At 38.6% G+C, this 15602-nt stretch overlaps 1 protein-coding gene across 2 annotated transcripts in view; it reads right to left on the bottom strand.

The window, feature by feature from the left end:
- Positions 1-15602, bottom strand: part of Kynu (kynureninase) — a 141147-nt gene that overhangs the window by 103480 nt on the left and 22065 nt on the right. For both annotated transcript variants that reach the window (XM_052182434.1, XM_052182435.1), the window contains one exon: positions 6262-6382. In XM_052182434.1, the coding sequence (XP_052038394.1) occupies positions 6262-6382 (121 nt within the window). The remainder of the gene's footprint in view (positions 1-6261; positions 6383-15602) is intronic.

Raw genomic sequence — 15602 nt, 5'->3', positions numbered from 1 at the left:
AGGTTCTTGATCTACTTGGAGTTGAGCTTAGTACAAGGAGATAGGAATGGATCATTTCCCATTCTTCTGCATGCTGACTTCCAATTGAACCTCCAATTGAATTGTTGAAAAGGCTGTCTTTTTTTCACTCCTTTGTTTTTCAGCTCCTTTGTCAAAGATCAAGTGACCATAGGTGTGTGGGTTCATTCCTGGGTGTTGGCAAGGATGTGGAGAAAGAGGAACACTCCTCCACTGCTGGTGGGATTGCAAGCTGGTACAACCACTGTGGAAATCAGTCTGGTGGTTCCTCAGAAAACTGAGCACGACACTTCTAGAGGACCCTGCTATACCTCTCCTGGGCATATTCCCAGAGTTTTCCGCAGCATGTAATTCTTAGACAAATGGATGGAGCTAGAGAGTGAGTCTCAAAAGAACATTCTAACCCAGTCTCAAAAGAACATTCATGGTATGCACTCACTGATAAGTGGATATTAGCCTAGAAGCTTGGAATACCCAAGACACAATCCATGTATCAAATGATTGTGGGAAGCCAGTAGAGACCCTCACTTTGGCTGACAGGGTAAAGGCCCTGAGAAAAGCAAACAAGAGCCTCTCCCATGGGCATTGGTTTAGCCATTGTTTCGAGATAACTGCAGAATGGTCCTGCCTGCGTCAACACCCGCAGACTCCAGTAATTGCGGTGGAAGGAAGTCCTGAGATAACTGCGGCAGGCTCCAGCCTGTGCAAACACCTGTTGTCTCCACCGGAGGACCCTTATTTCTTCCTGCTGAAACTGCTAAGATTGCCCTTCCTTCCTTTGTCCTTGCCTTGGGGCACGTCACTCCTGAAAGCCTTAAAACCTGTGTACCCCAGAACATTAAACGAGGCCTCGACAATTGAACCCCTCTCTGCCTGGCCTCGTTCTTTCTCTCCCCCCTTTGACCCTCAGGTAGCACCCCTTCGGAACCCTGGAATAACTGACCCGCCGGACGGGTTACAAATGATGTCCAAGAAGAAGGAAGGAGTGGCCCTTGGTTCTAGAAAGACTCAGTACAGAGTGTAGGAGAATACCAGAACAGGGAAGTGGGAAGGGGTGGATGTGGGAAGAGGGGGAGGGAAGAGGGCTTATGGGAATTGCAGGGAGGGGGAAATCAAGGAAAGGGGAAATAATTTGAAATGTAAATAAAGAATATATCCAATAAAAAATAAATAAATTTGTGAGGCACCGATTCTTGGCACTCTGATTTCTGAGTGAAAATCTATCTAGGGTGAGGGGGAAAGTATCTCACTGAATTCCAAGTCCCCTCTCCTGTTTCTTACCATCTCAATGCTATTTATGGACATATTCTAATACAGGATATATAGAGACACTTTTATGCACATGTATTGCTATGCTATAGAAAAGTAACTATCCTTTCATGGGATGATGAAAATACTGGGCATGCATACAGGAGAATTTTACTGAGCTATAAGGAAAATGAAATTATGAAATTTTATAGTAAAATGATAGGTCTGGAAATCATTCTATTACACGAAATAATCCAGACTCAGGGTGAGAAATAATGCATATTCTCTATCATTTGAAACATATGTGAACACGAGGGTCAATGTATGCCGGGAAACTAGAAATGGGACTCTATAACGGATGTTTGGAAGATGGGACTGGAGTCCCATGATAAGACATGAAAGGTGAGATGAGAAGAAGCCAGGGACGGGAGGACCAAGTAGAGGGAAAGAGGAACAACAAAAATAAATTTTGTGTGGAAAATATCACATTGAAACGTATCACTTTATGTTGGAATTTTTAAAAAGGAAAAAAACATGATGTAGCTAATAGGTTTCTTTGATTGAGAATTTTCTTTTTTTAATATTTTTATTTTCTATATTCTTTGTTTACATTCCAAATGATTTCCCCTTTCCCAGATCCCCCCTCCCCATATGTCCCATAAACCTTCTTCTCTCCATCCATTCTCCAATCACCTCCCTCCTTTTTTTCTCTGTCCTTATATTCCCCTCCAATGCTAGATCAATCCTTTCCAGGATCAGGACTCTCTCCATACTTCTTCATGGGAGTCATTTGTTATGCGATTTGTGCCTTCTGTATTCAGCACTTCTGGGCTAATTAATACCCACTTATCAAAGATTGTATTCCATGTTTATTCTTTTGTGATTGGGTTACCTCACTTAGGATGATATTTTCCAGATCAAACCATTTGCCTAAAAATTTTGTGAATTCATTGTTTCTAATTGCTGAGTAGTATTCCATTGTGTAAATATACCACATTTTCTGTATCCATTCCTCCTTTGAGGGACATCTGGGTTCTTTCCAGCTTCTGACTATTATAAATAAGGTTGCTATGAACATAATGGACCATGTGTCTTTATTGCATGCCGGGGAATCCTTTAGGTATATGCCCAGGAGAGGTATAGCAGGGTCCTCCGGAAGTGTCATTGGTCAAATGAGAGAGGCATAGACCTGGCTTAAGTATCAGCCTTGAAGCAAAAGTGTTTTGAAGGATGCAGAGAGAGTAACGTTGAATCTGATAAAGCTTATCACAATACTGACAAGTCGCGGATCTACGGTCAAATGGCAAAATGGAAGATTATATGGAAACTAAAACAATAGTCAGAAATGCAACAGAAAAGACGGACAGCCTACCACGGTTTAAATGAAATCATGTTTAGATGGAAACGTGTGCACACGGAGCAAATTTTAAAAAAGAAATGGTCTAAACTTGACTTAAAGGGCTCCTTGAGGTAGGGACAAACTCAGTTTTCTACTGTGCTTCCTGGAAGTGTACAGCCAAGAATACTGCTCACTAACTCTAGCCCAGCTGTGAAGGGTCACACAGAACCTCCTGTGTTTCCCTAGGAATCACTAAAGCTATCCCTCGTGCCCTCCTCTTTAGCTAGCCACTCCATTAAGACAAGTTTTGTTTTGTCTGCTCGGAACAACCTGCTTTCTCTCCACTGTCAAAAAGTTTGCAGACCCTCTCATTATTCGGAGCTAAGTTGATAAGAAAAAAAAAAATCTTTCCAACAGAGTCTCATAGAGAAAAGGCTATGAGTGGAATTTCAAATTAAATATTTTGGGGAGAAAAAAAAAGACAAATAAAAACTGTTTTTGGATCAAAGATGTGCCGGCAAGGTGGGGCGGGGGAGGGTGGATGAGGACCGGAAGTGAAACTGCACATCTGAAACCCTGCTGCTATTTAGGACCAAGGAGGGCCACAGGGTTGACTAGGTCTCCAGGGCTGAGGGGAAAGGAAAGTAAAGGGATCAAAGCAAGAAGGGGTGGCGCTCTTTGGCTTAGAAAAGGCCTTTAATTCCGTTTTCATCGCCTTCAGTCTTAAAGCACAGTCCTGTGTGAATCATTTGTTTAATGAGCACTGGGAGGACTTAACTAAGACTCTGGGCTTTGTCTCCACTGACAAAGTAAAACATGAAAGGGAAATGCAACAATAGCCGATGCTCTGGGAGACAGGCGCTATCCTGAAACCTAATTGTAACATCTCAACAATCATCAACCAGCCCTCGGTGGTTTGAGGTGTGCTGCGGAATGAATGGAGCAGCGGGGCAGCATCTCTTAAATACCTAGAGCATAAAAATGCAAAGCCTGACTGCCTGAGTATTCAAGGGGGAAAGACACTTTCAAAAGTGCAAAATCATCCAATTTAACTCCACTCTCGAATGTTAAGGACCGAAATGAATATCAACCATTTTTATTAACTGTGACCCTCATTTATTAAACACTAAAACCTCCTAGTCCAAAATGCTTTCAAATGTGATGATGTGTATTCTGAAACTTACACATAAAAGCCACGGAGATGAAATTACAACATGCTTAATAAATTATATAAGCTTTCATCAATCTTGCATTAATGTGAGAGCTCTCGTTCTTAACCACGAACATTAAGAACTTTGCTGTGTTACCTAAGGGTGCTGGTAGTGGGCCTCCCATAGGCAGTGTGAAGTAAACACTGCTGGCGGTGGCAAGGAGCTCAGGAAAGGTCATGAAACGGAAGATTTTTATGAGTGCCAAATGGCCTGCTTCAGAATGCGTATGTAGTGACTTCATCTTTCTGAAATGTTGTTTGCTGACCTTCAAGTGGGACTCATTTCCATAACGAATTTTATTTTCATATGATCAGAGATGGGGTCTTTAAAATACTTGCGTTTACAATTCAGAAATAAGTAAAGAGATTCAAATATTTAACAAATATATCTAATTTCAGTTTTATAAATAATTTCTGTAGAAAGAGAGAAGATATATAAAAACAGATTATTTACCTAAGAACATGAAAGTAATGAAAACAAGTGTCTCTATATTGTATACGCAAGGGGAAGTGTAGAGGGTTAGAAGTGAGTCTCTGAATTCAGACAGAAGTAGTTAAGTTCTAGGATTTTTTTTAAACTGATGGGATCATTATTCACAATAAACTATTATTATTTTTTTAAAAAAAGACAAGACCTCACAGGTTCAAAAATAATGAGAATTAGATGGGAACCTTAGTTACCTTGAGTTGATGGGTATAAATCATAAGCATAAATCAAAATATCACACTCATCAAGATATGCAGCCGTCATGTATTAATGAAAAGTTTTAAATGTTTAAATAGATTTGTTTTTAATATAGTGACATCAAGAGATAAAGCATGGCAGAAAAGTCGAGCTTATAGAAGAGGAGGATTCAGGAAATGATTCTGCCTATGCTCTACCCCACAGTTACCTGGCCTACTATAAAAAAGGGCTGCTCAGCCCCTCCTCTCTCCCTTCTCTCTCTCTTTCCTCTCTCACTCTCAGCTTCTCTCTTGCCCCCCCAAAGGACACCATCAAAAGGACAAATCGGCAACCAACAAATTGGGAAAAAATCTTCACCAATCCTACATCAGATAGAGGGCTAATATCCAATATATATAAAGAACTCAAGAAGTTAGACTCCAGAAAACCAAACAACCCTATTTAAAAATGGGGTACAGAGTTAAACAAAGAATTCTCACCTGAAGAACTTCGGATGGCGGAGAAACATCTTAAAAAATGCTCAACTTCATTAGTCATTAGGGAAATGCAAATCAAAACAACCCTGAGATTTCACCTTACACCAGTCAGAATGGCTAAGATTAAAAATTCAGGAGACAACAGGTGTTGGCAAGGATGTGGAGAAAGAGGAACACTCCTCCACTGCTGGTGGGGTTGCAAATTGGTACAACCACTCTGGAAATCAGTCTGGCGGTTCCTCAGAAAACTGGGCACCTCACTTCCAGAAGATCCTGCTATACCACTCCTGGGCATATACCCAGAGGATTCCCCACCATGTAATAAGGATATATGCTCTACTATGTTCATAGCAGCCCTATTTATAATTGCCAGAAGTTGGAAAGAACCCAGGTATCCCTCAACAGAAGAGTGGATGCAAAAAATGTGGTATATATACACAATTCAGCCATTAGAAACAATGAATTCATGAAATTCTTAGGCAAGTGTATGGAGCTGGAGAACATCATACTAAGTGAGGTAACCCAGACTCAAAAGATGAATCATGGTATGCACTCACTAATAAGTGGATATTAATCTAGAAATAGGTTATCTGGAATACTTGGTATCTGGAATACCCAAACCATAATCCACATATCAAATGAGGTACAAGAAGAACGGAGGAGTGGCCCCTTGTTCTGGAAAGACTCAGTGAAGCAGTATAGAGCAAAATCAGAACAGGGAAGTGGGAAGGGTTGGGTGGGAAAACAGGGGGAGGGAAGGGGACTGATGGGACTTTGGGGGTCCAGAAAAGGGGAAATCATTTGAAATGTAAATAAATACATCAATAAACTAAAAAAAGAATGCTAAGAGTAGATGATACACACCACTCAGTACATCCATGATCATCAATGCCACCCAGCCTATTATGTTAACAAGCCTGTATTCCATATGTTTGAAGTGCTATTAGCTTAGTCATGAATTCATCACTAAACACCCAAAATCATGAGTTGTCTTCTTTACTGGTCATTAACCACGTGAGATAAAATGGCTACATTGATTTAGATGTGGGAATGGGGATCACATATTTAAATATGTTGTTTTACTCTCTCACTCTCAAAAGTTTGCCGTGTTGGACTTATTCTGATCCAGAGATTATTTCATCAAAATATTTTAGTATGGATAATTACTGTAAATAAGGTTTCCATTGGTTCTAATATGCTAGGGTGTAACTTACCCAAATCAGACACCATTTATAATTTTCCAAATTCTTCTGTCAGGTGTTACACTGTTTAACATGGTACTTACATCTTGGCCCACTTATCTAGCTCTTCCTCCAGGTATGTCCTAACCATTTTCGGCTGAAGTCCAAGGGAATTTCCCAGGAAATAGATGGCATTGTCATCCTTATTCACCAAAGACAGATCGACTGAAACAGAAGAAAATACCAAAAAAAAAGTTCTTGTTAAATTGTTAAATTAATTAATATTCTTCTAGTTGACATTGTTAATCCAGCACAATTAACATAATTAACAAGACAAAGGGTAATAAATAACTTGCAGTTACTCCCTCAGAAGCAGCAGGCTCTGAACAGTAATTAACTTTTTGTTATTTCACATGGAAGCATAACTTAAGCCCACAGAGGTGACATGGTGATCTCTCACAGTTACTGTGCTATAGAAAGAAATATAAATTAGCAGCCATTTCCAATCGTAAATAGCCAAGGGCTATAGGAAGGCTTAAAACAGTATATATGAACTATATCTAATCATGTCAGTCAACCAAAATTTAGGCAAACTGCCCTCTAAGTTAATTGATGTCATGGACATATTTAGAATTTAAACACATAGCACTATTGGAGTTACATATCTCATAATGTGTTTTCATATACACATGTATAGTACAACAAAAGATGGTCTCTACATCTTTTCCTCCTTCAGATACATCAGAACATTGCTGTGTTCTCCATCTTAGCTCTTACTTTGCCTCGACTTCAGCAAATAAACAATTTTCATGCTTAAAACCATGGAGAAAAGAACACATTGTTCATCGTGGCTATAAAGTACTAAACTTTCTCTTGTTTCTAAAAGGGAAAGGACCTAAATTCTTCAGAATATTTCACTCACATCACTGAATCTTTATATATGTTGCTAAGTTTTAGAAATGATTTTGAGGCAACCCAAACACTTCATTGGGATAAACTACTACACTTTCTTGGGAACCTGACAGAATGAAACAGCTGTTAATGTTACTTAGACATTTAAGCTGGGACTTGTTGTTGGGTGACTGGGGACAATTTGGAACTGCAGATGTAGCATGGATATTACTGGCCTTGTTTAATCAATGTGTAGTGAGAAATATGAACACAAAGCAGAAAGAATGCAAATGTTAGAAAAGCTTAGAGTGTTCCCAGAGAAGAACAGACAAAAGATGGGCCACAGGAAGTATTATAGAGATTAGCATCATTAAAAAAGAAGGCAATACAATGGGCTGAAATAATAGGGAGATGCCTTGAAGACATCTGAGCAGGCATCAGGGCTCACTGTGGCCTCATTTGGAAGACCTTCCCTTGAGAGAACACTGCTCACATTGGGTAGCCTAGGGAAGTATTTTCCCAGGATCAGCTGTCCAGGTACTCTGAAGTAATTCTAGTCCTGGTTTAAATGTGGAGGGGATGCTCAAAGGGCAGCTAATGTTCTGGCTGGGGGTGAATTTGGTATTATCCATGGGCTGCTGGTTTTGCAGGTATGGAAAATGTAAGAATTACAGTTATGTAGGCTTCCATCAGACTTTAAAATAAAACCTAGGGGGCAGGCAATGTATCAGAGAGCTGGGATCTCTGTGGGAAGTCTTTGACAGGGCAACCTTTGAAGTTAAGGACACAATGGAGACCCCAGGAAGTTAGAGATACCAGAAAAGTAGAATGTTTGAAAAGAAAAGCTCTTTGTGGACCCTGCTAAGACAGATGCTAACGGGAGTGTAGCTTGCAGGTGGTGCTGCCCACAGGGACACCAGGAGGCCACCCGCACAATATGGCACTGCTTGTCCTTAACCCAGGATGGGAAATTACAAACCCATCTTGGAAGGGCTTTGAAGAGGGGAATCTACCTCCACAGTCCAGTTGGATTCAAAATTCCAATTCTCCTGCTTCAACTTCAGAGCTAGAATTACAGATGTGCACAGCCATGTTTCCCAAGAACTGATTTTTCTTTCTTTCTTTCTTTCTTTCTTTCTTTCTTTCTTTCTTTCTTTCTTTCTTTCTTTCTTTCTTTCCTTCTTTCTTTCCTTCTTTCTTTCTTTCTTTCTTTCTTTCTTTCTTTCTTTCTTTCTTTCTTTCTTTCTTTCTTTCTTTCTTTCTTTCTTTCTTTCTTTCTTTCTTTCTTTCTTTCTTTCTTTCTTTCTTTCTTTCTTTCTTTCTTTCTTTCTTTCTTTCTTTCTTTCTTTCTTTCTTTCTTTCTTTCTTTCTTTCTTTCTTTCTTTCTTTCTTTCTTTCTTTCTTTCTTTCTTCCTTCCTTCTTTCTTTCTTCTTTCTTTCTTCTTTCTTCCTTTTTATTTTTTCTCATTTTTTTTGGATTTGGTTTTTTTTGAGACAGGATTTTTCTGTATAACCCTGGCTGTCCTGGAACTCATTCTGTAGACCAGGCTGACCTCGAATTCAGAAATCTGCTTGCCTCTGCCTCCCAGAGTGCTGGGATTACACCAAGCTTTTCTTTCTTCTTTTTTTTAATGCTCCCTCTGCTGAGTTTTGATCATATTTTGCTTTTTCCCTGTCATAGTAGAATATTCTCTCAGTACTGTTGTGTCTTAAAGGAACACAGCCTCCTCTTTTCACTTTACCAGAGTCCACTGGTGAGAGTTTGCCTTTAGTTTCAGGAGACCTTTGTTTTGAAATTTAGAACAATGTTCCAAACAGTGGAGACTTTGAAAACTCCTAGTGTTGGTACCAGGACCTGTTGCCAAGACAATGATCATCATATTCCCAGAATCCATTGGGCTTACCTTTACCTGTGACCATGTCACTATACATGTATATATAAGAGGAACACCCTCCCCCCTTTCCCCTCTTCTCTTTCCACTACCACCTTTGCCCTTTCACCTCTCAATAAACCTCATGTGGAACTGTTTGGTCTGGTGTGGTCTTTCTGGAGCTGCCACCACCCTACGATCCTAATACCTAGAGACAAACTAAATGCATCCTGCCTTATGAGACAGACTTGTGTCTTGGAGGACAGTGGTAGAATTTCAAGGTTTCTATTGGACATGTCCCTGTGTTCATGTGTTGAAGGCATTGACCCGGCTAGTGGTGCTATTGTGGAAAGTTGTGGGGACTTTAAAAGCTGGATCTTAGTTTAAGGAAGTAGTAACTGTGCCATATTTGGAGGATATACATCCTTCCAATTTCTCCCTTCCCCTTTGGCTACTTCCTGGCACCATTAGGTCAACACACTTATTTCTTCATGCTCTTATCTCATGATGGTCTACCTTCTTGTGTTCAAAAAAAGATCAAGTGGTTGACTGTGAACTGAAACCTTATACAATGTGACTGCAAAATGAATCTTCACTTCTCAGAATTTACCTTCCTCAGATATTTCATCACTGTGAGGAAAACAGTAACTTTAGGCATTAAGAAGCAACCTCTCCCGGGTATATTTGGGGACTAGGTAGAAAATTGATGTGAGAAAAGGTATGTTGTTACTGAAGCTGATGACCTGTGTATTCAGGACAAGAGTAAACAGGAAAGAGTTTGTTAAAGAATAAAGGAGTTCAGAGGACTCTGAGAGGCTTCTCAAAGCTGGTAGACCCACACAAGAGGAGGAAAAAAAAATTCCAAATGAAGGTGGCAAATTGGTTATCAAATCATGTGCTAGTGAATGTGATCCTGCTTTAAAATGAAATTATATTTGTTCCTATAATTTGACCATAAGTATTCATATGAATAACTTTTGAATTGTACAAAATAAAATAACCTTCTTCCTCAAATTGAACTAACTCCTATCCTTCTTTGTTTTTGTCCTGAAAACTGAACCCAAGGTCTTGTATGAGCCAGCCATGAACTTTACTACATACCAATACTTGGAACATGAACTTCCATTCCTTAACTCTAATTTAGTTTGCAGTCACATTGTACAAAAAAAATCATAAATGAATTTCATTTTATTTTTATCACATTGCTGCCCTTTGAACAAATTTCATCACTGAGTCATTTATTCACCTGAATGATATTTCTTGCAGGTGCCACCCTCATAATCTTATAACGTGTTCTCTCTCTTTCTCTCTCTCTCCCATTTCTTAATATTTCCAGAAAGATTTATTTCCTTGGAGAAAGAGAGCATAAAGTCTGCAATTTGAGGTGGGTTGAGACCTGAGTTGAGGAATGAATGGATCCACATTCACACATACCTTACTGTGCAAAACTTCTCAGGAACTTATTGAGAGGAACAGAATCTGTGATAGCTGTGAAGGATGTTGCATCAATATGTATCAACAAAATACTTTTATGGGCGTTCAGAGGGTCTTCATCCAGCAGCTGTATGATTCCTCAGTTCCTCATGCACATTATTGTTCATGGTCATATAAACCAAAGACAGTCTCTTTTCCTTTTGTTCTAATCCTGCTATTTGTCATAGTACAGCTACTCTTTCCATATTAAATGAGCAGAAAGGAAGGTAGGTTCAACATAGCATTCTGCCATTGCTTCTGAATAATGATATTTATGCATTTTCTAGGTGTCTAGAGGTTATTCTGCATTTATGCCAGATAGCCTTGGTTAGAACATTAGTTGCTGGGACTCAAGTCGGCTAGGGCTAATTGATTCTCATTGTCAAGACCATTGTGTTAATTGTTACTGATGTCACATCAATCATTATTAGTAATTATATTCTCTTACATTATAGTTGGAGTTCATATCTAGAACCTCCAAAATATACTTATATATTTTATATCCTCTGTGCTTTCCAGAGACAACTCTTGAGAATGTAGGTCTTGGTACACATATAATTAGAAGTTCTTAGTGCCACATCCCAAGTCTTTCACAACTCTCCAGCACACACACACACACACACACACACACACATTTTTTTGAGTTAGATTTATTCTTTTCTTCCAAAATGAAATTAGTAGTGATGTTATCAGTTGATAATGTTATTTAGGATTTTTTTTGTCTCTTGACAATTCCTTTTATTTCAATATATATTTCAATTTGATGCTCTGCAAAACCAGCAACTGTAGAAAAGATGACATTGACACACTTCTTTTGTTGGATTTAAGGATTTTCAGAACTTTTTTTGCCATTTTTACATTTTGGGTTTTATTTGTTTTCTTTTCACTCTCACTGGAATGCAGTATTGTAACCTACTTTAAAAGTGAACTGTTACTAATTCACACCATCTTAATAGATCCCTCAAAGTTGGCTAAATCACCCCTGAGGTGATTGATTTTGGACATCTGTGCATTTCTCTCTGAAGTTCTTCCTTCCATCAGAAGTCTTTTATTTTTCTCTTTCAATTGACCTCACTCTCACCAGAAGGAAGAAGTGAAGGTGATCCCTTAGTCTTTTCCTTTCGTCAATATTGCTTAAATCTACTTGGATGAATCTTAAATGGGTTCCTGATCTGGATCCCTGATGATCTGTGACCAGATTTCAGCATTTGATGCTTTTTCTTCATCAACCTCAAGCAGATAGGGCTCCAAGCAGGTCTCTTGTTCTAGACAAACTAAGGCACTGCTTTTCATGATCCAGGCTTTACTGGTCATACTACCTCAGCTGCTTTTTGTTTGTTTGTTTGTTTTTGCTTTTGTTTTTCTACCAATGTCAAATAGATACAGAGAATACATAATGTAAGAAATGTGATCATGACCTCATGAAAGTCTGTTTAAAAGAATAAAAGAAGTGTCATTGAGCACTATGTCACTCTGCAATTCTTATATGTCCTTCACTTCTTTGTCTGCCAAGCATCTACAGTATATTTTGGCTGGAACTCTTACATTGGTGTTATAAACCCTCTGGGTTCATTTACAATTTAACATTTCCAAGTTTAACATCAGGAAAAGTTTTTGTATAGGAATGTCTTACAGATGAGGGGACTTAACAGGTAAAAGTTTATTATCTCATAGAAATGAAAGCTAGAAGCCCAACATGAGATCATTGACTGGATTAATTTCTTTGCAGGCTGTGAGGAAGGAAATCTTCTAAATATCTATCCAAGGCTTGTATTTGGCTGTCTTCCCGTGCAGTCTTCATTCTATCTCCTGTAAATCTGTTTCCTGTTTTCCTCATTTTATTTCATAAGAGATTAGAAATAACTTGGAACATTTATCCACATTATTTTTTAATTTAACATACATATGAAGACCAGAGGACAACTTTCAGGAGTCAGCTTCTCCTTCTACCAAGAAAATTGACCTATCCAGGGATTGGCCTCAGGTCATCAGATGTGACACTAAGTGACTCTAGTCCCTCAGTCCCACAGACCCTCAGAATTTGTCTTCAGATGATATATTTCAACTGAGAATACTCTCCACAGAGGTTTAATTCACTTAGAACTTTTCAGGAACTGTTGAAGCACTCAACAATTTCTTTACATGATTTTATTAAGCTAAACATAAGATAAAAGTTTGAATTTATTCTAAAAGTGTCTTTGATTAGCCATGGCTACAGTTAGATTATTTGGACCATGAGGGTCTGGAAATCCATTTTATTACTTCTAAGTAACAAAACTTAATTGATAAGAATGCTGATCACTTTGGTCCTTATTCACTCCGTCATTCCCTGGATATTTTATTGAAGCACACTATGACAGAAACGTATTTGAAAGATATTATTTGGCTTTATTTATAATCTTAGCATCAAGCAATGTTTCATTCTATAGAATAGAATTTGTGTTCCAATGACCAAGCTCTATACCTGGCTTTCAGAAAAAGAACTGAGAATTTAATATCAGCCTGAGGCTATGTAAAAGGGCTCTAGCTAAAAAAAGGAACAAATAAAACAAAACAAAAGTAAAGACAACTAAAAAACAAAAAACAAGGCAAAAACAAAATAAAACAATCAAAAGTTGACTGAAGAAACTGGAAGCAGAAGAACCAGATGACTGATAATTTCAAAATTATTTTTCATGTAAGACTGAGGCAAAATAATGAAAACTATGGCTTCATCAACAAGGGATTCCTTTAAGTTATGTTTAAAGGATTAAATATTACTGGCTACAGAGGATTACGGTAACTCCTCTTTTTCATAGTAAGTGAAGCTGCCCATTGGCACTTGTAACTCTTATCTCCCATTTCTCTTGTTCTTACAGGAGGCCAGATAAATATCACTTTTTTGATGCCAAACTCCATCACATTTAAGTATGGATGGATGCATGCGAATTCCAGTCTAGGTCCAGGATAGGACCTAGTTTAAAGCAATGACCTGTATAATTACTTAAGGATTCCAAGTTAACCAAAGAAGCTAGACAGAGAAAGACAAATACTACATGTTCTTTCTTATAGATGATGAAGAAAATCCAACTTGAGAGTCTAATAGTGATGGCTAAAGGCTGAGGAACATGGGAATAAGGTGTTTGGAGGCAGATCGGGCAACAAGTACCAAAACCCAGTTAAACTGAAGAAAAAAACTTTGGTATCTCACTGCACAATGGGTGTGAGAAAAGTCTTCTAATTAAAGTTGGAATCTACCATGACTGGATAGCCTTTGGTCTCAGTGCAATGTGGAAGACTGTCTAAATTAGTGGGTCTTCTCCTTCTCTGACCTTGTCTCAGGAATTCAAAAGTCCCTACCTGAGGAATGTCATGTAGCCTTCGTTTGATTACAGGATCAACTTCTTTTCTCCTATCACCTGAGTTTCCTGAAATGCTTCCCCATGCTAAGGAGGCATGCTGGGTACCTTAATCTCCCAGCCAATGACCTTTGCCCATCCTAGATGATCTTATCCTTATTTTCCTGAAAAAATGTATAAGCCTTCAACCTAAGTAAAGTAATCTGCTTTCTAACTTTTGGTCCCATCCTGGTAAGGTCATCCATCATATGTGCTCACTAAGCTTCTAGCACCCCCCCTGGCCCCGCCCCACACTATCCCCTGCTCGACATCTCTGTTCCTACTGCCCTCATGGATTGTCAGCCTATGATCCATGAGAGTAGGGAGACCCACTGATGGGGAGAATAAAGCTAGCAGTTGTTCAGAATTTTATGAAGAATTAGGAGAAAGGAGCTTGGTGTCTTCAAACATAAAGCTCTGAAGGATCAGTATATGCTATATGCACATATTATAATTAAAATAAAACTTCAGGGTCATATTGGACATGAAATCTCATGGTTGACCTAAAATTAAAAAAACAAAACAAAACAAAAACCAACGTGTGACTTGCTTTGCTATTACTTATGTTGTTTCTAATTCTTCCATCAGAGGGGAAAAATGACAATAGAAACAAAATCAAGCCCAGCTGCAAAGTATAAAAACAAACCTTACTTTGACTTGGTACATCTATGTCAGTTCTTTCTCTTGTGAGGTAATTATTGTTAGTATTTCAGAAACTTTTCTCCACAAAGGACCACCAGACCCTTAGTTATTATTCCTTCAGCTAACATTTCACATCTGCAGCTACTGCCTCTCACGTCAGGTAGCAAAGGACAGAGCCAGACCTTCTGTTGAGGTTACTGAATCCGACAGGTGGATTTCCCAAGGGGTGTTCCTTGGAGTGACTTACGCTTTGCTAGGCTTTACTGGGTTGATTTATCTCAAAGGAAATATACCTCTTTTATCATTATAGGCATACTAATGAAGCTAAAGTTGTAATTATTTTAATATCTGTACATAGTGTTTTATTTCGTCTATATGTATGGATTTTCTATTATACTGCTTTCCACATACATGAAAATGTGTACATTATGTTTAGACCATTTACTTAGTAATATAATTTGTTCACACAAGCTTTTAATTGAAAATACATTATATATCAGCTAAAGGTATGTTATGATCAAAAGAGATATACTACTAATTTTTAAAACATGTAAGTATTTAATACTAATATATAAAATTATTTCTATACACTTACAAGGTTGCTTTTGTTATAAATGAATATGCCCCTTTCATGAAATAATGACTCTAAAAATGCCACAGAGATAAGCAATTTTTCATGTGCTTCCTAGGGTTTATAGTCCATCATGAAAAAAATAATATTACAAAAAGTGAAAAAAAATACCAGTGTGTAAGGGGAGATTCTAATACTAACACCCTGTTCCCCGGTTGGTTCTGGAGTTGCCAGTAAGAAGGTCAGGGGCTAATTGCTGGGTAGAAGTCCAGGTAGGACTTCTGGATCCCAGGAGGAAGAGGCAGACCCAGGGAAGGAGAGGGTTTTTTTTCTGCCATGCTTTAGAGGAAGAAGAAGGCAGCAATCGTGTGAGGTCTTAGGAAGAGCTGTGACCCGTGGCCTGTGACTTACGCTACAGGTGGGTGGCCAAAGATGTTTGGCAGGGGCTAGGTGGGACTAGCCACTAAGGTTAGGACAAATGAAGAGACAGAAGTACTAATTGCTAAGAATACACTTTTCCAGGTGGGAGAGAAATGTCCTCAGCAATTGTGCCAAGAAGGCAAATTATAAAGGAATTAATTCTGTGTGTGTCTTTTATCCTCAGATTCAAGGGTGTTGGG

The sequence above is a fragment of the Apodemus sylvaticus genome, chromosome 5, assembly GCF_947179515.1.
Source record: "Apodemus sylvaticus chromosome 5, mApoSyl1.1, whole genome shotgun sequence".
Taxonomy (NCBI): domain Eukaryota; kingdom Metazoa; phylum Chordata; class Mammalia; order Rodentia; family Muridae; genus Apodemus; species Apodemus sylvaticus.
This window is presented reverse-complemented; position numbering and strand designations above follow the sequence as displayed.